At 42.2% G+C, this 24,573-nt stretch overlaps 2 protein-coding genes across 2 annotated transcripts in view; one reads left to right on the top strand and one right to left on the bottom strand.

Moving 5' to 3' along the window:
* Positions 1–23,634, top strand: part of LOC149285364 (E3 ubiquitin-protein ligase RNF123-like) — a 39,078-nt gene extending 15,444 nt beyond the window's left edge. Inside the window, exons 19-38 of the mRNA XM_089495402.1 lie at positions 494–614; positions 3,207–3,308; positions 3,430–3,536; positions 3,657–3,849; positions 4,630–4,775; positions 6,440–6,523; positions 6,758–6,865; positions 7,207–7,384; positions 7,510–7,584; positions 7,894–7,981; positions 8,315–8,402; positions 8,769–8,853; positions 8,943–9,082; positions 9,408–9,596; positions 12,813–12,888; positions 13,006–13,090; positions 19,535–19,677; positions 21,735–21,829; positions 23,314–23,399; positions 23,535–23,634. Of these exons, the coding sequence (XP_089351528.1) occupies positions 494–614; positions 3,207–3,308; positions 3,430–3,536; positions 3,657–3,849; positions 4,630–4,775; positions 6,440–6,523; positions 6,758–6,865; positions 7,207–7,384; positions 7,510–7,584; positions 7,894–7,981; positions 8,315–8,402; positions 8,769–8,853; positions 8,943–9,082; positions 9,408–9,596; positions 12,813–12,888; positions 13,006–13,090; positions 19,535–19,677; positions 21,735–21,829; positions 23,314–23,399; positions 23,535–23,634 (2,289 nt within the window). The remainder of the gene's footprint in view (positions 1–493; positions 615–3,206; positions 3,309–3,429; positions 3,537–3,656; positions 3,850–4,629; positions 4,776–6,439; positions 6,524–6,757; positions 6,866–7,206; positions 7,385–7,509; positions 7,585–7,893; positions 7,982–8,314; positions 8,403–8,768; positions 8,854–8,942; positions 9,083–9,407; positions 9,597–12,812; positions 12,889–13,005; positions 13,091–19,534; positions 19,678–21,734; positions 21,830–23,313; positions 23,400–23,534) is intronic.
* On the bottom strand, positions 16,061–17,464 carry LOC149285365 (amphoterin-induced protein 3-like). Its single transcript, XM_089495452.1, has one exon. It carries the CDS (start codon positions 17,462–17,464, stop codon positions 16,061–16,063), a length of 1,404 nt encoding a protein of 467 aa, XP_089351578.1.
* Positions 23,635–24,573: the final 939 nt, after the last annotated feature.

Genomic DNA, 24,573 nt, shown 5'->3' with positions numbered 1-24,573 from the left:
GTAGGGGGATTATTCATCCATGGTAGCAAGAATGGTGCCATCATGAACTGTGCGAATGTTGGCAAGTTTGGACCGGTGGTATCTTGGAGGTAACAGGGTGATCCCTTAATTAAGGGTTTAAGGATTTTTCTGCCCAGACAGATATATTTTCTGTAAGGGTTCCAATGCCTGACATTATGGGTCTTCCGTGTTTTCCCTCTTTGTGTATTTTGGAAGGAGCCCACTTTGGGGATTGTTGGCACCAGACCTTCCACCTGTTGCCTGATGTTCGGCGGCAGTTCTTTCTAAATGAAACTGTGAACTAAATCTGAAATGTTTACTGAAGAGTTTATATAAATCACATTGGGTAACAAGCCTCAGTGGTAGATTCTTGGAAAAACACTGCTTTAATACAAAACTCCAGTTGGTTGAAAGTACATGCTCCATTATGTGATGGTTTCTGTGTTGACCCGATAGATGACTGCATGTTTTGTAACGTCACACTCTTCTTTAGAATCCAACGGTGCTGTGCCCACCGGAATACATGGTGTGTTTCCTGCACCGCCTGATCAGCGCACTCAGGTCCTGCTGGGATGAATACGAGATAAGGAACCCCTCAGCCCGTAGCAGTGAAGGTAAGGGAAATGCTTATTTACACAACCATTGACGCACATGACTTTCATTCATAAAGATGCAGAACCAAGCATCTTGTAGAGCTGGATACTTTGCTACAACTAAGTGAATAACTTTCAGAGTGCCTTTCCTCTCCTACCTATATCTTGGAGATACTAAAAAAAAACTATTATGGTCATGTGCAAAACCCTATCTATGACGACATGCTTTACAAGACTACAACTAGGATTTACAAGCTATGCTTCACAATTTCCCACTTCCTTCCAAAGTAGACATCATTTCCGAAGGTGAAATAAAATCCAGTGAATTGGTTATAAAACTTTATTAAAGGTCTATCATAAAACTTCAGGAAATTGTTGTTTTTTTTTCTGTGTGGCACATGAAAGGATTGTTCCTTTTTACTGCTATGACACTTGAGCTATTGGTCAACCTCTTTATTACATAGTTTTACACTTTCCTGTGAACAGAACTTTCCAGCGGTTGTATTATTGTTTTGGTTAGTTTATTTTGTGCATTAGTAGTAGGGCTCAAACAACTAATCGATAAAATCGATAATGAAAATCTTTCACAACGATTTTCATTATCGATTAGTTGAATCGATTTTTATCGATTTATAAAAAGAGGTTTTTTCAGAGCAAATGCTCTGAAAAACTCCTCTCCTTATATAATCCGACCTCAAACAGAGATCGGATTATAACACTAGAATCCAGATCCCCCGTGACGCTGCAGGGGACCTGGATTCCCCTCACTGTCAGCCGGTGGGTGTCCGTGCGATGCGCACAGACAACTTCCGCCTCTCCCCTCCACTTCCGCTCCTACGATGCAGTGATAGCATCACATGATGTAGACCCCCACCGGCTGACAGAGAATTGAGGTCTCCTGCAGAGGATCATCCTCTCTGTCAGCTGGTGGGGGTCTGCGCGATGTGCACAGACATCCTCCGTTACTGCCCTTCACTTACGCTGAGGCTTCTATGAAGCTGCAGTGAAAGTGCCTGTCAGCAATGGAGGTTCACAAAACACCAGGGAGTCTGGAGAGAGGCAGAGGGGTGTATGGGAGGGGGGAGAGAGGCAGAGGGGTGTATGGGAGGGGGGAGAGAGGCAGAGGGGTGTATGGGAGGGGGGAGAGAGGCAGAGTGGTGTATGGGAGGGGGGAGAGAGGCAGAGTGGTGTATGGGAGGGGGGAGAGAGGCAGAGTGGTGTATGGGAGGGGGGAGAGAGGCAGAGTGGTGTATGGGAGGGGGGAGAGAGGCAGAGTGGTGTATGGGAGGGGGGAGAGAGGCAGAGTGGTGTATGGGGGGGGGAGGCAGAGTCGTGTATGGGAGGGGGGATTGGAGGCAGAGTGGTGTATGGGATGGGGAGGAGGCAGAGTGGTGTATGGGATGGGGGAGGAGGCAGAGTGGTGTATGGGAGGGGGGATGGAGGCAGAGTGGTGTATGGGATGGGGGAGGAGGCAGAGTGGTGTATGGGATGGGGGAGGAGGCAGAGTGGTGTATGGGATGGGGGAGGAGGCAGAGTGGTGTATGGGATGGGGGAGGAGGCAGAGTGGTGTATGGGAGGGGGGATGGAGGCAGAGTGGTGTATGGGATGGGGGAGGAGGCAGAGTGGTGTATGGGATGGGGGAGGAGGCAGAGTGGTGTATGGGAGGGGGGATGGAGGCAGAGTGGTGTATGGGTGAGTTATAGTGGTGTATGGGGGGTATAATGAATTTCAGGGTAGCAGAGTGGTGTATGGGGGTGTAAAGAATTTCAGGGAGGTAGAGTGGTGTATGGGGGGGCATAATGAATTTCAGAGTAGCATATCTTGGGGAGGCAGAGTGGTGAATCAGGGAGTATAATGAATTTCAGGGTGGTGCAGGGCATTTATGGGGGGCGGAGTGGCATATCAGGGTGCACAGTGGCATATAGGGAGGTATAAGGCATAAATGGGGGCGAGTGGCGTATTGGAAGTTATAAGGCATATCAGGGGGCACAGTGGCATATTGGGGGTATAAGGCATATCGATATTAGGCATATCAGGGGGGCATAAGACATATCTGGGGGTAAAAGGTATATCAGGGGGCTCAGTTGCATATAAGGAGTATAAGGCATATCAGGGGGCACAGTGGAATCTGGCATATAAGAGGTATAAGGCATATCTGGGGGCAGAGTGGCAAGCTGGGGGTCAGATGTGCATAACTGGGGCTCAGTTTGGTAAATAAAATATATAAACATGGCTTTTTTCTCATAGTTTTTATTAAATATGAAAAATAGTTATCATATGAATTAATATTTACTAATAACTTTGTATTAAAACTTAGTTTGAGAAACACTGTGTTTGGGTTCTTGTAGCTTTTATTATTATGTCAGTAAAATAAGAAGGTGAATAGAGAGAGGCCATTGCGACAAAGAGATGAAAGTGTAAATTGTACGTTTTTTATTACATTATTTTAAATAAAAAATTCGCATTTTTTTTAAATCCGATTAATCGAAAAAATAATCGGCCAACTAATCGAGTATTAAAATAATCGTTAGTTGCAGCCCTAATTAGTAGCATATTCAGCAGCTTTTTTGTGTACCGTGCTCACCTGTCTGCCTTTTCTAATTGTTCCTATAGAAGCATATGTGCCCCCTCAGCTTTTCTACAATGGAAAGGTGGATTATTTCGATCTGCAAAGACTTGGAGGTCTGCTTTCTCATCTGCGGAAAACCTTGAAAGGTGTGGATTCTAAGTTTTCTAGGGTGTGGTGTACATGGCAGGGTGAAAGTTTTGGGCTGTAGCTTTCTGAAACGAATCTCACTACTGTACCTCATGACCTTGTGTCTATTTTCCTTGGCAGATGACCTGGCATCCAAGGCAAATATTCTGATTGACCCCTCAGAGCTGCAGGCGGCCACCATGGATGATTTAGAGGAGGAGGATGAGTCAACTAGTACAACAGCGCAGGTAACCTAGGAGAAGCGAAATAGACGATGCAGCTCTGACGTGTACAAACTGTACCTGTTGCATTGTTTGTTCCTACAGCCTCTCTTTCTGTTTACTATGCAACATATTTCTCTTTCTTAGAGGTCAAGTGCTGCGCTGGCCATTGGTGGTGCACTTGCCCGACCCAGCTGGCTGAGCTCCCCGACGCTGGGGAGAGCCAACCGTTTCCTAAGCACAGCAGCTGTTAGTCTGATGAACCCACGGAGGCCCATTGGAGTGCCAGACAAGGTCAAGGTTCGGAGTTTGTGTGTTGAGCAGCGCACAGAGAATGACAGTGAGTATGGAAGCAGTCAATAGTGGGATATAAAAAGTAAATATTATAATGTAGCAGGGAAAGGGTTTTGATTCCTTGGAACAATCATGTTTTTAATACTCTGTTAAAATTGTTCTCCATCTATGTATTCAGTAGCATGGGAAATGAGGGAACAGGAAAGTGTCAACAGCTGTCTTTGAAGCAGGATTTGACAGCCGGTTAGAACTACTCTGCACATTTTTGCTGATGTAGACTTCAACCGTAATCAGTCTCTGGCCTCATCTTAGAGTCACCGTAGCCAATCCAATGAGTGTTAAATTCCCTAACTATATAGTAGATGCATGGAACAGCCTCCTAGCAGAAGTAGTGTTGTATGTTTCTATTCTCTTCATAAAGTAAAACTACATTCTGTTATTCTAACTTATTCTCCTCCTTTTGAAGTTAATTTCCTACCTGATCTTTGTTAAATCGCTTTACATATTTGAAGGTTTCTATTATTCCCCCTCCTCCAAGCTATACATATTGAGATCCCTTAGTAATCTGCAAACCATTCACCATTTTAGTAGCCCTCCCCAAACTCCCACTAGAATGTCGATACACAATTCTGTAAGTGAAGTATGCAGTAGTCCTGTAAGTTGGCATAATGTTGATGTTGTCTCAAAATACAGAAATAACCTGTTTAATAGCAAGTCCCAAAAAGTAATTAACAATCCAACGCAGAGAATGGAATTGTTTTCTTGATTAATATCAGTAATTGTCTGCCTGAGTGATCTTTGTGGTGATTATTTTGAATCCCTATAGTTGAGGGTCACAATGCCAATGAGGGGCTGTTGCTTGGAAGACCTCCAGAGGAGCCAGATCATGGAATCACTGAGAATTCCCTGCTGGAGATCCTGGATGGAGCAGTGATGATGTATAACCTCAGTGTACACCAGCAACTAGGAAAGGTAATGCTTCCGGAAGCTGTACGGAATTTATTTGGTACTTTTTAGTTCGCTCCAACAGATGAATGGTGAGCACCAACAACATAAAAACACAGTATTATACAAACATTGTTTATTTGGAAAACTATGCCCATACAATAGATTTTAGATTTATTTATTTAGATTTTACTTGAGGTCTGCAGTGATCCTAAATGTGCCAGCCGCTTTTAGAATTTTTTAAGAAACCCAAAATGGGAATCATTAAAACACCTGTTTATTTCCCCCAAGTCCTACTTTTGACAGTACTATACACTTGATATATTTATATAGTAAAATATATCTCAAAAGGCAAAGTCTTGAACAGTAACAGTGGTTGCTGCTACACACATCATGCTCACATCATCGACTGACCACGTGTTGCAATTAATTTGAGCATCTGTGGTGGGGCTTATTAAATTAGAGGACGTACGAGTTTAGTCTGGCCTATGGCAGCACAAAACCAAAATGTGTGTGTAATCTTCAAAACAATTATACTAATTGTTGGACAAGAAGCACACAATATAGGTAGATTTAATTACCGTATTTGCTTGATTATAAGACAAGGTTTTTTTCAGAGCAAATGCTCTGAAAAATACCCTTCGTCTTACATTAGAGATCGTCACACCTCAAATAGGGGTCTGACTACAAGACTAAGATCCAGGGGACCTGGATCCTCCTCTCTGGCAGCCGGTGGACGTCTGCATGACTTGCGCAGAAAACCTCTGCTGCTGGCCGGTGCTTCTATGATGAATTGCCCGGGTGACATGGCTTTCCGGTGCTCCACCATGGAAGCCCCGGCGGAGCTCCCGGCCAGTAGCAGGCGTTCATTGGCTGCCAGAGAGGAGGACCCCCCCCGCAGCGCTGCAGATGACATGGATCCTCCCCTCTGGCAGTCGGTGAACGTCTCCGCGATACAGACAGACAACCTCGGCTGCTTCCCGACACTTCCTCCATGGCTTCTATGATGGAGCACCGGCGTGATGTGACCTTCCGGTCCTCAGCCATAGAAGCCCTGGCAGAAGTCACGGGTAGCAGCGGAGGTTGTCTGAAGACGTCCACCGGCTGCCCCCGCTTGATACCAGGCAGTCTGGAGCACGGGGACAAGTCTAGGGATGCATCGGTAAGTCGGGGGGAATACGGCGTATCTGGGGGCAGAATGGCAAATGGGGAATAAGGCATTTCTGGTGGGTAGAGTGGTAAATAGGGATCTATAAGGCATATCTGGGGGCAGAATAGCAAGCCATGAGGCAGATGTGCATAACTGGGAGGCAGGTTGGCAAATAAAAGGAAATAAAAACAAAAATTTTTCTTAATCATAGTTTTTATTAAATAATGTACATGTGAATTAATATTTACTAGTAAAACCATCTTCCTATAGTGTAGTCTTATATTCATTCTTTTTTCTTTATTGTAAATTAATATTTAAATATTGGGGGGCCATCTTATAATAATAGTCATCTTATAATTGAGCAAATACTAAAATCTGTTATGGCAACAGTGTCCTTTGATGTCACTTTTTGATATTAAGATCTAATACATCTAGTTAAAACCATGGGCAGTGTACAATATCTAAACGGCTAAAGTCCAGGCGTACGCCTCTTTAAACTTCATGAACAAGTCAAATGAAAAAAATCCATGTTCTTCTGCAGATGGTTGGTGTGTCAGATGATGTTACTGAATATGCTTTGGCGCTAAAAGACACGGAGGAAAAGATAAAGCGTTGTCCAAAGAGGGTAAGTATACTGCAATAATTAAAAAAAAAATATATAAACGTGAATCAGATGTAGGAATATGATGAGTCTGGTGACATAATTGCACAAGCTTCTAGCACCACATGGGACAGGTCAACACTGACCAGAAGCAGAAAAGTAGAACTTGGATACTATAACTATTTTTGTGCTGCTTGAAGGTACAGACCGGTATTGCTTGGTTAGAGTCTACTGTTCAAGCATCTTATCTCCTTCCAGAGGACAGATATAATGGAAGAATTGTTGAAAAGCCAACAAGTATTCTCTGAAAAGCTTAATCATCTGAGCAGGCGTCTGGCATGGATTAATGTTACGGTCTACTCTAAGGTGAGGAGGACTCCAATCTGTATTACACATACACGTGTGTTTAATGTTTTGGCTCCAGATTACTTGTTTTATATTTTACTTTTAAAAAAGAATCCATTAAAAGTATCTTAATAAATTGTACAAATTATCTGTATGTTGTGCTAGAAAAAATTCTGCCATGTATGTTGTTGCTCTCACTCAGCAGCAGGGGAGTCCATCCCAGCCTTCACTGGCTTTCAACAATATTGTATTAAAACTGCAGTTAATTTATCCGTTTTGTTTAGTGGAAATTATGATGATCAGTTTTTGTACCGGCATGCAAGAGACTCAAGGCAGGTACTACTTTTTGTTACACTTGGCAGGAGAAGATGCAAGACATTTACTGGCTCCTGCAGGTGTGCCTGCGCAGTATCGAGCATTCTGACCGCACAGGATCCCTGTTTGCCTTCATGCCTGAATTCTACCTTAACGTGGCCATGAACAGCTACAATGCTCTCAAGAATTACTTCAGCCCCGTCAGCAGCATGGAAGAACTCCCAGGTATGCCACTCGAGGAGGTTAGCGCTGTCCCGTGTCAGCGGTTTGTAAGGTTCATTCTACCTACACATCTTATACACTTGAATGGTCTTAATGGAAAATGAAAAGCCTTTTTTGTTCCCGTTTAGGCTATGAAGAGACACTGACACGACTGGCCGCCATTCTGGCCAAACACTTTGCTGATTCAAGGATTGTAGGAACTGGTGAGTAAGTTAAATGTTAGTGTCTCATCCCAAGAATCTACAGCCTAATGAGCCACAGAATCACAGCCAATTAATTTTAGATTTAATGCATTTTGTACATTTGAATCCCTTTATTTTCCCACATGATCCTACTTTCGTCATTTTGTTTGGTTTGTTCTTTTCTGGGAACTTTTAACTTTTTTTTTTCTATTCTATGCAAACTATTTTTCTTCACTTAAGTTTTAAGCAGACTCTTACCACCAGTTCTTGAACATGGTTGTCTATTCGTCCATGCTATAATGTCTTTGTCATTTTCCTCTTTCACTCCAGACATTAAGGATTCCCTAATGCAAGCTCTAGCCAGCTACGTTTGTTATCCTCATTCCTTACGTGCTGTTGAGAGGATCTCAGAAGACCAGTGAGTATGGTCACCCCTTTCCAATACATCCATATAGTAGAGTCAAGAGTTGGATTTTAAAGTTTTGCACAGTATGTTGATGTGAAATGGTCGCCATACTATGCAAAACCTCTCAAGAGTCTCTTTGTAAGCCTATCTGTGTATTCACTATTGTCAAAAATGTATTCCTTTTGTATGTGCAATCTAATAAAGCGAGTAGTCATATATTTAGTGATGGTGGTAGCCTGTTTCTTTGTAACTTTTAAAATTACTTACTGGAAGTACTTATAGTATATTTTGTAATTCAGGTTTGAACATCACATTCTAAATTATCTTTTGCGTTCTGTTTTTCAGACAGATTAGTATGATGAAGAACCTGCTGGCCCCTTATGAGCAAAGACCTTGGGCCCAGACAAACTGGATCCTTGTGAGGCTCTGGAGGGTGAGTAATACACGAGGCAGTAAAAGATTTAAAATTAATGTAGTAATTATTTATATAGTGCCAACAATCTGCAACGCTTAATACAATACATATAGATAGAGCACACAACTAATATGTAGTTTTCTGAAAACATTTTATGCAAAAACTAGATTTTTTTTTTTTATTAAAAACATTTTTATCTAATACTTTAATGAAGTGATCTACACTTTTTATTTTAGTTGTTGGTATAACTTTGTAATGATCAGACAGATGAATCAAATGGACTCGGCATGATATTTTACGGTAGCCAGACACATTTCTGTATTTGCTCTGTATACATTGTGAACAATGCTTCTAAATCACCCTGTCCAATTTTTGTTGCCTCAGGGCTGTGGGTTTGGTTACAGATATACAAGGCTTCCACATCTATTGAAAACAAAACCCGAGGATGCCAACCTACCGAGCCTTCAGAGTGAGTAGAGACAGTTTTGTTTTTTTGGCCAAACTTGGAGGTGTTTGACGTTCGGTGTCATTGTGTAATAAATCTATTTTGTTTCACAGAACCATGTCCCTCCACCCTCCTGCAGAGCCACATGGCAGACCTGCTCAGGAAAGACCCAGAACTGGCTTCAAGCTTTCTGAACAGTGTCTTGAACCAACTCAATTGGGCATTCTCTGAGTTCATCGGCATGATTCAGGAGGTAGGTGCGGGACGGGAAATGGAAAGGTGTATGGAAGTTAAGAGGGTTACAGGGCTGTATGGGATGGGGAAGCCAGTGGTGGAGCTTTAGATCATATGAAAAATGGCCACTACAGGTATGATATTCATATCTTAAAGATACATGTTTTGCAAGAACAGGGGATTGGAAGCTAGCTGTATTGTGGTCATCCTTGGTCAAAGGGACATGCAAATTGTTGAAGTTTTGCATTGTATTGCAAAGTAGAGTGTTTTGACTGCATAGAGAAGGGGAAGTCTTTTTTACCAGACGGAACTTTTCACTGCATTGTCTTCCTTTCACTTTCCAGATCCAACAAGCTGCTGAGCGATTAGAAAGGAACTTTGTTGACAGCAGGCAATTGAAAGTTTGTGCCACCTGTTTTGACTTATCTGTCAGTCTTCTGCGGGTCCTGGAAATGACGGTTACATTGGTCCCTGAAATTTTCCTGGACTGGAGTCGCTCTTCTTCTGAGCTGCTGCTTCGACGCCTGGCACAGGTACAGTGCATCTTCTTCTCTATTTATTTCTGAGTTGCTAGCAATATTGGTTGTTTACTAGAAAGTTTCATGGAACACTCTGGTTTCAGGAGGCCACCTTTTTGCTTAATGCTTTCTCTGTCAGTGGCACATGCAGTTTTAACATTGCATATTGGAGTTTCCTTTTTGACCCCTTCATGACAAAGCCCGTACACAACCCCCCTACCTCAATCACCTTGTGATTGTTTCGAAGAGCAACTCACAAGATGGCAGCACCAACTGACACACCAAAGAGTTCACACAAAAAAAAATGGCAATATGTAAAAAGATATAGGCCGCCCCCGTGTATAGGCCGAACCCTAAAAGTTTGGTGCTTTTTTAAAGCACCCCCCCCGAGATATGCTGCCACTGGCCCCCCCCCCGAGATATGCTGCCACTGGCCCCCCCCGAGATATGCTGCCACTGTCCTCCTCCCCCCGAGATATGCTGCCACTATCCTCCTCCTCCTCCCCCCCGAGATATGCTGCCACTCTGCCCCCCCCCCGACTTACCAGAGCAGACTCCTGGGTGTCTTGCGGGGCCGGCGGGGGACATCTACGCAATATGCGTATACAACTTCCGGAAGTTGTATACGCATATTGCAAGACACCCGGGAGTCTGCTCTGGTAAGTCTTGGGGGCAGAGGTAAAACGCATCGTGTGGACGGTCACCGCTGCCGGTGAACGTCTGCACGATGCGCTTAGACAATCTCCCGTGCCAGCACTCCCCCCGTGGGAAGTGCTGGCAGGGGAGGCTGTCTGAGCGTATCAGAGAGTAGGATACGGGTCCCCTGCACCGCTGCGGGGGATCTGTATCCTAACCCAGCTGCCTGCTCGGCGGCCGGAACTGCATGTCCCGGGCGTCGGGCACTAGACCCCGAATATAGGCCGCACCCCCACTTTAAAGACTTAAAGTGGGGGAAAAAAGTGCGGCCTATATTCGAGCCAATACGGTGTGTGTATGTATGTATGTATGTATGTGTGTATATGTGTATATGTATATATGTGTGTGTGTGTGTGTATATATATATATATATATATATATATATATATATATATATATATATATATACCGCTATATTATAAGACGACCCCCCAAAATTCTGAATATTAATTTAGGAAAAAAAGAAAAAGCCTGAATATAAGACGACCCTATAGGAAAAAAGTTTTACCAGTAAATGTTAATTCATGTAAACTCTTACATTTTTTAATAAAAGCTATGATTGAGAAAAATATTTTTTTGTTTTTATTTCCTTGTATTTTCCAACCTGCCCCCCCAGTTACACACATCTGCCCCCAGGCTTGCCACTCCAATATGGCACTGTGGCCCATGATATGCCTTTTAACCCCCTATGTGCCACTCTGCCTCCAGAAATGCCTTATACCCCTATATGCCACTCTGGCATTTAAGGGGTTAAAAGGCATATTATGGGGCAGAGTGGCATATAGGGAGGTATAAGGCATTTCAGGAGGCAGAGTGGCGTTCAGGGGGTTAAAAGGCATTTCATAGAGCACTCTGCCTCCAGAAATGCCCTATGCCCCCATTTAACACCCCCCCCCACACACACACACACTTACCGGTGCTTCCAATTTTCTTGCTGTATACCGGGGCAGCAGTCTTCCTTCTGTCTCCCGCTGCAGCCAGAAGGAGGTGTGGCTAGCAGCGGGGGTTGTCTGCGTCCATCGCGCAGACCTTCCCCGGATGTCAGAGATCAGAGTTCCCCGGCACCGGTGCGGGGAACTCTGATCTCTGACAGTAAGTTGTCTACGCGGATCGTGTGGACGTCAACCCGCTGCCCCGGTATACAGCAGGTATATGTATATATATATATAATATATAATTTTTTTTTTTTTTGAGCAAGTCCTACAATTAGCGTTATATCTTAACGAACATTGTCGCATGGGAAGAGTTACAATATTTTTTAGTTCTAAAAAAATGTATGATTTGATGGGGTAAATCGAATTGGCCGGCTTCAAAGATGTCCCAAAAATAGGACATGGGCACAGACTGACCAGTTGTACAAATTCCAAAACATGCACACCTCACAAAGGTCGGCTTTTACCTCCCAAATAACCCAACAAACCCATACATGGGGGGTATCAGTGTACTCAGGAGATTTTACTGAACACATATTGAGGTGACAGTTCGACAGTGACATATACCAGGAGTGGTAAGTTCATTCCTGAAGTAGAACGTATGTGGGGAAAAACCACACAAGAAAATACTACAGCAAAATGCAATAAAGGCTGGTGGTAAGATGTGTGCATGGAAAAGGTTAAAATACCAGAGATTTCCAGGGGTGTATATTTTTCAAAAATATGATTTGATGGGGTAAATTGCATTGGGCAGCTTCAAAGATCTCCCAAATAGCCCATGGGGCAGAATGACCAGATTTGTAACAAAATGGTTTTAAAGTAGGAAAACGCTACTTGTATTTATTGCCCGATAACTTGCAAAAAAAAGTAAAAACATTGGGCATTTCTAAACTTAGGACAAATAGTAGAATCTATTTAGCAGGTTTTTTCATTATTTTTTGCAGATGAGTAAAATATTTTCAAATAAAAGTGAGAGTCACCATATTTTATTTTTTATAGTAATTTAGATGATATGATAAAAATAATGGTATCTAAAGAAAGCCCTGCTTGTCCTGGGAAAAACCCCCCACTATATATAATGTGTGTGCGGGAGAAGAAAATTACAGTTAAACAGCAACACCGCAAAAATGTTAACTTTTGTCCCAAAGTATACTACGAGTAAGAAGCAGTCTTGTCATTAAGGGGTTAAAGGTGCGCTCCTGCCCCTGTTTACATGATAAATTCCTATTGAAGTCCATTTTATTGCATGCAAAGCAATGTAGGCATTCTTTGTTTATTGAAGTTAGAAAATGGTGATTTTGTTTTCTCCCGCCGCTGAACACTTCTTGCACGCGCTCAGTAGAGGTCCCAAAGCAATTGTCTGCTGCCTTATTTGCTTCAGTGGGGGTAACTGAGCATGTGCAAGAGATATACATACTAATGCTTCCTGTTTCCTATCGAGTTGGACAGAGGAGTTCTCCAATGGGACACAATAGCTCCATGTATGCAACAATCTGCGTACAATAAAATGCTCTGAAGTCCATGCATAAAATACAGTTTTGGCCACAAAACTGCTCTTTTTAACTATAAAACATTAAAATTGTAATTTTCTTTGTATTGACAGCTCCTTAATCAGGTGCTAAATCGAGTGACCGCTGAGAGGAACCTGTTTGACAGAGTGGTCAATCTCCGACTTCCAGGTTAGTCATCAGACTCTGAAGTGAGAAGCGCACAACCTGTTAACCTGTTAATAGCGCTGTGACTTTGGTTGTTGTGCTTTCTACCCCTTCTTGAGCTTTCTCCTATTTCACATGTAGGGTTAGAGAGCGTGGACCATTACCCCATCCTGGTTGCTGTGACGGGAATCCTAGTACGTCTTCTGATTGACAGCGACTCCCAGGGGTAAGTTCAGGAATTTTCGGAATACATTTACGATATGTTTGACGCCAAACAGCATAATGATGTCATCCCCAAGAGTATCTTTTTCACTATTTTCTAGGGAAACATCATATAGTCGCAATCATTTCATTATAGAACACTTGCATTGATTGACATGTCTTAGCAGGTATCCTCTCTAAAATAAACACAATGCAAACACACAATATCTTTGTTGATTTCCAAGACCGGGCATCAATTAATATGTAATAAACAGCTTAATTAATTTTATATATGTAAGTAGTATCGGTCTTCTAGAATAAAAACCTAAAAGGACACTGAAGCCCCTAATATATTGCCACGGATGTATAGACTCCAGCGAGTTGGTGCATCCTTCATTTTTTTTTTTTAAATTAGAATCTGAATTTTTATTCCCTTCTGCTTTTGCTTAGCTGACCTCCTATGCGTGCTCACATTTCTTTCTTTCTTTCTTTCTTTTTCTTTCTTTCTTTCTTTGCTTAAAAAATGCACACACTAGAATGCCAGGTCCAGGCAAAATAATCTCTAGTATGTATTAATGAATAATAACTACATGGATCATTTTAATATATTTAAAATATAAGATAACAAAAGCCCACTGAAAATAGAATAAATGAAGGCTATTCACCCTTTCCTGACTTCCCTGTTTAAAAGAATTTTGACCCTTATGCAGTGCTAAGGAAAATAAACGCAATAGCACTTATATTGACTTACTTTTTAATTAGGCTGAAGGGGTTAAGTGTTTCATACTGTGACTGATAGGGCAGCTCTGATGTAAACATGGTGTGCTAAAATGTGTACATTCTGCAGTAATATGACATTTTAGTCTCACTAGAACCGATGACCTTCTCCGTCCTGTAATGAAGGTTTCATGGGTTATCAAGGGTACACGTTAGTCTATTCCGTCTTAAGAATTTTGTGCATTTTTTTGATACCAAATCAATCCAAATTGCTATTGCATACCTATAATCATTTGCAATGGAAGCTGAAATATGGAATAGCCGGCTGAGTGTTGCCAAGACTTTTTATTGTGAGTTTGTTGATGGTTATGCGTGTCATTTTTCTTTTGATTTGCTGTAAACATGCATTACTGGACTAAAGGCTGTAGAATGCCGAGATACAATCATAACCACCAAACACTCTGAGCAACTAGAATAGGGCAACATCAGGGGGCTAAATAATTACTGCCCCTCCTTAAATATACTTGTCTGGTATATTTTATATCAGCAGGTAACTTCTATAACTGTTAATGCCATGCATCCATCATATGTGTTCATCTTCACTCATTGTGGTAATTGGATGTTTATGTATGTAAGATGCAAATATTTACATACATGTGCAATAATGTGTTCAACGCAGAAAAATCATATTATTTGCATGCATTTTACTTTTTAAACTTTTATCCCTGTGTAATTCACACAACTGGATTTGTGGATGAGATAACGTTCAACTCTACGGTGTACTTGTAAAGGAGCGGTGATGATGAGCAAAAAAGTACCCAGCCCTGTACAATGCATATTTAATTAATCCTGATTTAGTGATGCAATTAAGTAGGGCATGCTCTGCCCGCCTTGCTGAGGATGCTCTTCATTATGTATAGAAATACTGTTAAAATATGCACATGTTTTCTCATTTCTGGGCAAATTATAATATATATATATATATATATATATATAATATATAATATATAAATTATTTTTAAACAATGTCACTTCTGCAATGGCTTTTATGTACTCACTGCTGTACAAATATATATATATATTTATATCTGTCTATCATATGGAACAGTTACAAAAATACACCTATTATTCACGGTTGATTAAAGTCAGTCTTCCACTTCATTTACATGCTTCAATGATGACCTGATTTCAAGTCACATTATGGCAGATTCTGTATAGTTTTGTATATAGTTTTATAGGTTTTGACGACTAAACTCAATACTGCCCAACATTCCCTTCAATGCTGTCTAAACTCTGTAAGGCAGAGTAACATGGATGAATTGTATGCATAAGATAATTGTACACTGTCCTTTGTATTAATGTCATTGATCGGTCATTGTATGAATGGAGTTTAATCGATGCCCCCTACTGACATTGAGCAGTTAGGTAGGTACAGGACACTTTACCTGCCGTCAGAATGGGGTTGCTTGATCTGTCTGTATTTCCATCTATAAACTTGTGACACGTCAGCATGAATCCGCTAACACATGAGCGTGCCGTGGCCCGGCCTTTTAAGTGCTAAAGTGATTTTGCATTAAGTTTTAGTCCCTGGGGGAGTTCCTGCTCCCCCACAGCTCTGATCTCACCTCATATACCCTTCATTACTTTGTTTCCGCATGCTATAGACATTAAGGACTGGAATGGGGGGGCAGGGGGGATATAGAGCTATGTTTTCCAGAAAATACAAAACTCCACAGGGGTAATTTGATGGGAAAAAGGCAGCTTTTACCCGCAAACATAGCATGAGGCTGCACCGTTACCTTACCGCTTTCCTACGTGCTTTATCATATTTAAAAGACGATCTTAATGAGTTGTTGGAAATTAACCCCAGACTTTGTTTCCTTGAAATGAACGATGTTGAAACTGTCATTTAATGAAATATGATGATCTACAGGTATAGCCAAAACTACGGTATTTCACTGCAATCGTTTGTATAATACTTTGCACTGCGATGGTTAACCGGACTTCGGGATTGCTCTTCAGTACTATAGTCTGACATTGCTATTGAATGACAACAACGATTCCGGAATTCCACAATTATCTATTAACCCAATTTAGTATAAAGTACAAGTGGGCTTTTAATAATAAACATGTCAACATTTAAGTGGCGTAGTTATGTTGGTTCTGCAGGCATGCTCCATGCGAATAACATTCCTCCGAAGTCACTAAATATGTACAGGCAAAATAACGAAGATATCAAAAAATCCTAGTAAGGTTTTAATACAATCGGTTCATTAGTTTATGTATACACAATGGGGCTGTCTGAAAACACAGAGCTGGAGGAGTCAGAGTCTATCTTGAGCTGTAGAACTTTTGGTTTCTTTTCCCATCTCCTCTCTTTGATTGGTTCCAGAAAGACCACATGTCGGCTGGCCTTACGGTTGTTGGGTACCTCTGTGGCTGGTGGGGTTCCACATAAGGTAGACTGGCCGCTGCTTTCATGTGGAGGGCTATGGGGCTGCGGGGGCTTGATGCAGCAGGGGAAGCAACGGCAGGGAGTCATGTAGAGATAAATGAAGACCAATACTAGGCTGACCACGCAGCCCAGAAGAGTTGTTATACCGGTATTAAAAGATTCGGCATCATGTTTGGGGTAATGCACAGAGACATTGACCTCGTGAGTGGAATTATAGCTAAGCCTCCTATTTACTGCAATACACACGTAAATTCCAGAGTTCCACGTTTGTGCCTTGCTGATTTCCAAGCTACCGTTTTGGTGGATTCGTAAACTTTGATTGCTGTTCCCAGGGGGCATAATGAAATCATACGTTGGTGTAATCCACATGTATGTGGTGTTTTCCAGGGGCAAGCTCGTATTGCATGTTATCATGACATGCTTCCCAACAAGAACCCTCAGACCAGCTTCAGGTAACCTGTACAACCTTTCCACTGAACAATTGTCCAACCCTTTCTGGGCTTGAAGGATTTGCACTACAACATTGGGGCGCCCCATATAGCGGCAAGTGTGTTGTTTATAGAAGTCAACCACTGATAAAAAGCCACGGTGATCCCAATGGATAAAGAGGGCAAAGAGGGAGCAGTGACAGGTTAGTGGGTTGTTGTGCAAGTATAGACCATTTTTTATAAATGCCGGTAGGGAGGACACTTCTTCCACAGGGAGTTTCAGAAACTGGTTGGATGAGAGATCCAGAGTGCGGAGGTTGGGGTTGGTGAAGTTTTGCATGGCATTGAATGAAAAATTTGTCAGATTGTTCCAGCTTAGGTAGATTTTTTGAATGTTGCTCAAGTGGATGAAGGCACCATAATCTACACGGGTAATGCTGTTTTTGTATAGAAGTAGTTCCTCAAGATTGTTAAGGTGCTCAAATAGTTCTTCCTGAATCCCCTGCAAATAATTGAAAGAGAGATCTAGATGTTGTAGCATGGTAGCGTTGTGGAAAGCACGAGAAGGAAGCCATCTGATGTGGTTATGACTGAGCCGTAGGATGTGTATGCGCGGAAGTCCAAAGAGCCAGTTATTGTGTAGCTGGCTGATACTGTTGTGGCTGAGGTCCAGGCTTACAGAGGCGGCAGGCAGATTTGGTGGCACTTGTTTAAGATCCTTTCTCACGCAACTAAGAAGGTCAGACGCACAAATACAAGATTTAGGGCATCCCACAGAGCCTTCAGCAGCCAGTCCCATGATGAAGAGTAATAGCATTTTCTCATTCCATTCACTTTGCAAGAGACAGGCTAACATGATGTGAAGAGTTTATCGCTTAGCGAGGTGTGCAAAATAGCATTAGCTTAACCCAAATAGATGTATATGTTGCATCCGCTGATTCGGTAATCAAATCCTAAGAGCTTGCGAGTCCGTCATCCAGTAGATGGTTAAGCACCGCATGCAATGCCTTATGGTGTTACCTGTAAGCTGTGTATCAAAGGTGTAGACGTCACACACTTCTGTATTCCTGTAGGCTTCAGAGATCTGAAGCATTTCCTTGAAATCAGTGATTCTTTAGCAGAAAGGAAGGTACAAATACATTCATTCTGTTCACATAACCTCAGAATTCGTTAGAATCCTTGTTGAATGCAGAGTTGAATCAGTGCTGGAGTCTGTTTCATCGGATTGAGGCTGACTGCGCTGGATCCAGCCGTCTCCCTCCCTCTCCGTGAGAATGCCTGTTCGTTTCTCTTCGTATGTCTATTGGTTGCGTTGGAGTAGAGGAGTGCTCAGTTGTAAAGGATAGTCCCTCCCTGACTGTTCTCAGCTACTATTTCTTGCTACTGTTTTCCTCTTATAGAAACTGAAAAGGGCAAGGGCCCTTCTCTGAATATCCCAAAGCCAAGCGTGGGAATAGAACCATGAGACCGACTGGGGAAGTAGCTACGGCTTTAGGTTGCATTTCCACGGTCAAACAAGCTGTCTGATCCAAAATATCCCAAACTGTGTCAGGACAAAACAGTAATCTGAGGATGGATCTTGTAACAAACGCTTATCCATCATGGGGCAATTAAAGGGTGGATGAAGTGTATTGTTTAAGTAATGTAAGGCGTGAGTCCTGCAGTCACAGAATATGACTGTACGTATAGAAACTCCAGTAGATACAATGCAGCTCTGGGGTGGGTTTCCAATGCCTAACACTGTTCTAGTTATAAAGGTTTAGCATTTCTGCGGTGGGGTTGAGGTTTGTGCCGTCCTTGAGATATGAAAGTGATGATAGATGCAGATTTCCAGCACCCTCGCCCTTCAACTAAACTGCAACGGTCTGAGAGCGATGAAGGGGGCTCTAGTAAGGCCGAGTTACATTCAGGGATGATCCAGGGCAATATTTGCACTTGGTACAGCCGCGCTCATGTTAAGAATAATGAACAATCGTAATAATGAAGATTAGACTGGATCTAAATGTATTGTCTGTGGGTTGGTTGAAAGGGGGCATCTTGTTGGTATTCACAACTTTCTGGTAGTTTTTTGACCTAACGGGGAGGATCGGAATATGGGAACAAATGCTTTTTTAGCTGCTTTTCTGCAGAAGGGTTAAGGAGGAGGTATGGTGTGCAGGCTGCAAGAGCTGCGAGCCAGAGGCTTCTGAAATGTGAGCATTATCCCTCTCGCTCCCAACCTCACTCTGAGAGGTATTAATGGACAGAGATGTGAGCTGGGTGTCCCAAGGGTGTGATTTTTTTTCCTTACTTTTAGAGCTGGAGTGAAAGTGCGGCCCTGTGAGAAATGCAATCTGATCATTTGTTAACACTACTATTGCAGCATTCACTGCTTCTATTGAAATAGACCTTTTATGAGGAAAGCACAGATACGGTAACTACTCAAGTATTGTCCACTCGTCTGTGCCCCTCCGGTGTCGCCGCTCCACTCGTCTGTGCCCCTCCGGTGTTATTCAATCTCACCCCCCCCCTCTCACTAGTTCCTCCTTCTTCTTCTTCTTCTTCTTCATTCCTATCCACTAGCCCAGACTTCTTCATTCGCACTCCATTTCTCAGCACTAGTCCAGTATCCCCCCGCTTTGATACGGCACATTTGCAACATCAGGGCTTGACAAACCCAATCAAAGTTAGGGCCTGGCAAGTAATGTAGTGCAGTTTTAAGAGCCATGGCTATCTAAGCTGCTGAGATTTCTCTAGCCAAGCTGACTTCTATGCGATTTGCTCATATTAGAATTATGATTTAGACTGAAGTTTGGAATGTAGGACCTGACTGTGTTCTGTTTCTGCATCTAATCTATTTGGTGCCTGAATGGCCTATTTTGTTTTCTAGGACTCCGAGAGCTACAAGTGTCCTGCTGGCTGATCCATGCTTCCAGCTGCGCTCCATCCAGTACCTCCTGGGAGAGACAGAACCATCAAATACGGGTACCGCTGCCACCGCTCCTGACAAAAAACACTTCTCCCTGCAGGCTTGTAAGTACCTCTTTCTATAGATTTACTGTTCCGGATCCCGTAAAACAAGGAGGTAACTGGTCTGACTATTGGGATGCGAACAGGACTTTAAATGGACACTCCAGCCATCGTATACACTTTACTGCATGTGATATCTCACTGCCCCATTTAAATTAACGATTTATCAGAATCTCCCTCTGTGCATTTGCCTCTTTTGCTGCTCCCCATCTCCTCGGCTTGCGGGAGATGCATTAGGACGAACACATTCCCTGCTTGCCAAAGTGTCCACATGCTATATTCACAACCCGCTGGCTCGCTTAGGAGTTCCAGGGGCTTTTTTAAAACGCCCTTGGGCATGCACAGAAAGTGCTTTGATTGATTTTTAATATGAACACGATCTGGCCATTGATTGCTTTAAGTAACCAAAAGTGGCTCGGCAACCATACCAAGGGGGAAGTGGGCTGCAGTTCTGGAGCTGCAGTTCTGGAGCTGCAGCTTCTCCTAAAGGTAAGTAATGTGGATTTGTTTACGGAAAAAAGTACTTACAGCTTGTTTTGAATGAACATAAACACTTTTTAACTGGGTGAAAAGTTTTGTACTTTGGCAATTCTATATTCTCTAGTCTTTCAGCATTGGTTCTCTGATTTAGTATTTGCGCAGCACAACACTTTGAATTATCTGCCTTTGTGCTACAATAGACCAGCGATGCATTTTTTTTCCTGAAGAACCTTTTCACCTTGAAAACAGGACGGTGAGGAGAATCCAATAGCAAATGAAAAATATCTAAAACCTCATCCCGGGATATGTAGGAATACCCTATCCCTCTGTCATAACCACAGGATTTAGTGTCCGTCTCAAAATTCAATAGAGAATAATATTTTATTAATGTGATTATTTATAGTAAGATCTATTTCAGTTCAGAAAAACGCTGATACAACCTGATACATGTCTCCTGTTCTATACATGTCTCTGCTCTAGTCATGTGGCAGAGATGTCCCGACAAATTTACCCCTTCATGACAAAGCCGTACATGTACGGGCTCACAATGCATTGTTTTTAATGGGTTTAAGGACAACCCATTGTCCTTAAGGGGTTAATCCATGTGTACAAAGCTATAACTATACACAGATTTATCGCATGTAACTATTCCACATATTTATACTGATCAAGGAGAAGTGCTTTAAAATTCTTTGATTCCATTTAGAGTCCATTTAACACTTTACTGTCTGCAAAATGGTGCATGGATTCTTTAGTTATTGGAGTAAGATAATGAGACTTCTGCCTCATTTAACTCCTTCCTGGCTGCCTCTACGGAAGGCAGGGATCGTACTGCACAAGCTCAGTGGAACTCCTGCTTTAATTAAAGAGTAGCAGCAGTCAATCACACAGAAGCCGGTGTTTTGCTAGCATATAAGCAGTAGGCTGCTTCAACTGACTTCTCGGCAGCTGTACTTGGCAGATATTTTAATGATTAAGCATTAGTTATGTAAAAGCAGCCAGGGGAGGAGAAAAATAGAAAAATACATTTATTTTTTTTACAACTTTGTGTGTGTGTATATATATATATATATATATATATATATATATATATATATATATATATATAAAATAAAAAATGAATGCACCAATTTTCATGCCGATTCTGCAAGCTGGACTCCAACGTGCATAAAAAAAATAAAAGTGCGATTTTGGGGACGAGACTGCTGTGTTAATTGGTCTCCATTGCAGTTGGTCTATACTATTTGGTGATATCACAGAAGGGGCGGAGTCCACCTTTAACCCTCCGCCTTCCTTGATTTATGCATGCACTAAAATTCTGGCGGTATAATGAAAATGTCATTTTAAATGCTCTACAGTAACACTGTTTAAGGTTTACTGGTCGCTTTTTTCTTAGCAATCCCATTATTTACTTTTGGCTCATAAATCACACTTTGAGCAAATGCATTTTTTTATTTTTTCGCGCACGTTCGTTACATATACCGGTACTTTAGGGAATTGTAGCTACTGGGACATGGGGTGTCTTGAGGATGATGATTGTCACGTGCAGATATCAATGGGAGTTTCCTTTTTATTTTCAGACACGGATTATATCAGCACGGAAGAACTGAGCAAAGTGGGCAAAATGCTGGCATATCTAAGTGAAGAATCCAAGCAGGCAGCAGCTGCCACCCAGGTACATTATCCACGCTTTGGTGCAGTGTTGGTGACAAGACTTTTTAGGGAGATGCAGAATTTGGGCATATAGTTACAATCTGCTTCTGAGTGCCATGGTGTGGCCAAGGTCGGGGGAGGCAGCTTCAGCTCCAGCCTTTCCACAACCAAAACATATTAGGTAATCAGGGTCATATACAATGGAAAGGTTTTCCACAAAGGCCAGGTGCTCACTATAATCATTGCCTTTCTCTCTGCCATGCCTCTGTAAACCATAGGGGAGACTCCTGGAAAGGGCCCATCCAGGTACTTCTATGCCTTGCCAATAATGTACACTATATGGACAAAAGTATTGGGACACACCTCTTAATAATTGAATTAAGGTGTTTCAATCAGACCCATTGCCACAGGTGTATACAATCAACACCTAGCCCTGCAGTCTGCATTTACAAATGTGACAAATATGGGCCCTGGTACTGTGATAGGATGACACCTTTCCAGTAAGTCAGTTAGTGAAATTTCATCCCTGCTAGTGATTCCACAGATGACTGTAAGTGGTGTTATTGGAAAGGGGAAGGTTTAGGAACAGCAGCCACAAAGCGGCAGACCACATAAAGTCACAGAGCAGGGTGACCACATCAGCTGTGTGTGTGTATATATATATATATAATTATACATACAGTATGTGTGTATAGAGCTCTCTCCACCTAATGTATCGGTTTGTCTTAGTCTGACAATTCTTGTCTTGTCGTACCCCTTGAATATAGGTATTGGATTAAGAGCTGCGTAAATTGCTGGCGCTATATAAATTAAAGATGATAAATATATAATATAACATATACACACAATTCTTTTTGGTTGTTGAGAGGGAGTTGTCTCTAGTTCTTGGCACATACCTACATATACATTAGTGTGTCTGTCAGTTAATGTTCTGATCATGTGTAGTGTCGTATGTAGTTATTGGGCACTTGGCCTGCTGCTGTCTCTCTCCTATGTAACTTGTTCTGTGTTTTGTTCTGACTTGAGATACGTGCTGACCTTTTATCCTGATAAAGTGATCGGTTTACTGCAGATCTGCACAAAAATAGTTTTCTGCACAGAATGTGATCCTCGCAGTGGGAAGTGACCTGCATTATTAATGCTCCTATCGCTTGTCCTTACCCCACAGAGTTGCTAACTGGGACAGAGTGGGGGTAGTAATTGGGATGCATGAAAACATCTTAGTGACTTAGAAGTGCAGATTCTGTACTTTGGGGTAAGGTATAATTGTTTAGATAGTACATTTTCACCTCTTTTATGGTTAGTAGTTGTGTCCCTGAGAGCAATGAAGACACGTGTGACTGTGGCCCAGTCTACATGTTAAAGTAATATGTGCAGATCAAACAGATATGTAAGCGGAACAGTGCAGGATAGGAATTATCTACTAAGCATACAGCCATGCATCTGTATCAGTGTTGCCTTGGTCAGCCGCATCAGACTCAATGCGTGTAAAATGTTCTCTTTCAGCCAACGAGTGAGGAGGATCTGTGCCCGATCTGCTATGCTCACCCGATCTCTGCCGTATTCAAGCCCTGCTCCCACAAGTCCTGCAAGTAAGTAAAATGGCCATTCTCTCATCTTGATTGACATTTTACCCTGTATATAATTAAGGGTCGGCACCCCCCCCCCCATGAGTGCTGTTATTGGACAATCCCTTACATCCATCAAATTATTTTATTCTGTTCCAGGGCTTGCATTAATCAGCATCTCATGAACAACAAAGACTGCTTCTTCTGCAAGGCCACTATCACAGGAGTGGAGGACTACGAAAAGCCAGCTGCCAACTAGCATCTGAAGCAGGATGGGATGAGATACAGGCTTCAGAGTATTCAACACGTTTACAGCTTTAATTTTAAATGTTATTTAATGTGCTGGTTCTACGCTCCCTGCTATTCCTCTTCGCTCCTGGGCTGAGTCGACTTACCGTTATTCTGGAGTTGGTGGGATGCTGAAGGGGAGCCGCGGCGGTGGTTGCATATCTGTGTAGCTTTTAACCCTCCCATGGCTGAACTGTGTATTTTTTGGGGGGAGTGCTCACAAATCTTCACCTGCCCGTATCTTCAAACCTCTCAGTAAGACTACTGAACAAACGACACGGTCTGCTAGCCACGTCCACGGCTTGTCAAAGACTTGGCCTGCGGGATCCCGTTTGTTACCAGGTATCACGGCACTGGCCTCATGGTTCAGTCAGCAAAAGCACTAGAAGGGGATTCTTAATAGACGATCTATATGGCACTGTTTACAACCAAGCTATGTTTTTATCATTTATATTTGTGGTGAGAAGACACAGAATGGAGTATTAAATTATTTATCCATCTAGGACATCCTTGTGTTTTTGTACCTGCCTAATTTGGTTACACAGTGTCTGAAAATACACTTTGCTTTACATAGACAATCAAATCATATTGTACCTGTACAGCCTAAAATGTACACAAACATAGGTTGAGAAAATAAGACATACAAAGTTAAAGATGGTCATTACTTTATAAGAAAATGCCCTGTCAAAAACAAAACACTGTCACCTCTAATTTCTTATTGAAAGCATGGCAGCAGATTGCCTTCCTGTCTCTGATTATTTTATGCATTCACTAGTTTATAATCTTACTGCATTTGGTTAACATTCTGTATAATTACTACCCCCCACCCCAAGGACAGAGCCAGCTCCAAAGCAAAAGACCCTATAATTGGTGTATTACAACTCTCTAGATTAGGTGACAGTTACCTGAG

The sequence above is a fragment of the Sceloporus occidentalis genome, unplaced genomic scaffold (assembly GCF_023333645.1).
Source record: "Sceloporus occidentalis isolate IW3139 unplaced genomic scaffold, rSceOcc1.0.p SCAF_79, whole genome shotgun sequence".
NCBI lineage: Eukaryota > Metazoa > Chordata > Lepidosauria > Squamata > Phrynosomatidae > Sceloporus > Sceloporus occidentalis.
The sequence above is the reverse complement of the archived record's forward strand: the minus strand, read 5'-3'. Positions and strand labels throughout refer to the sequence as shown.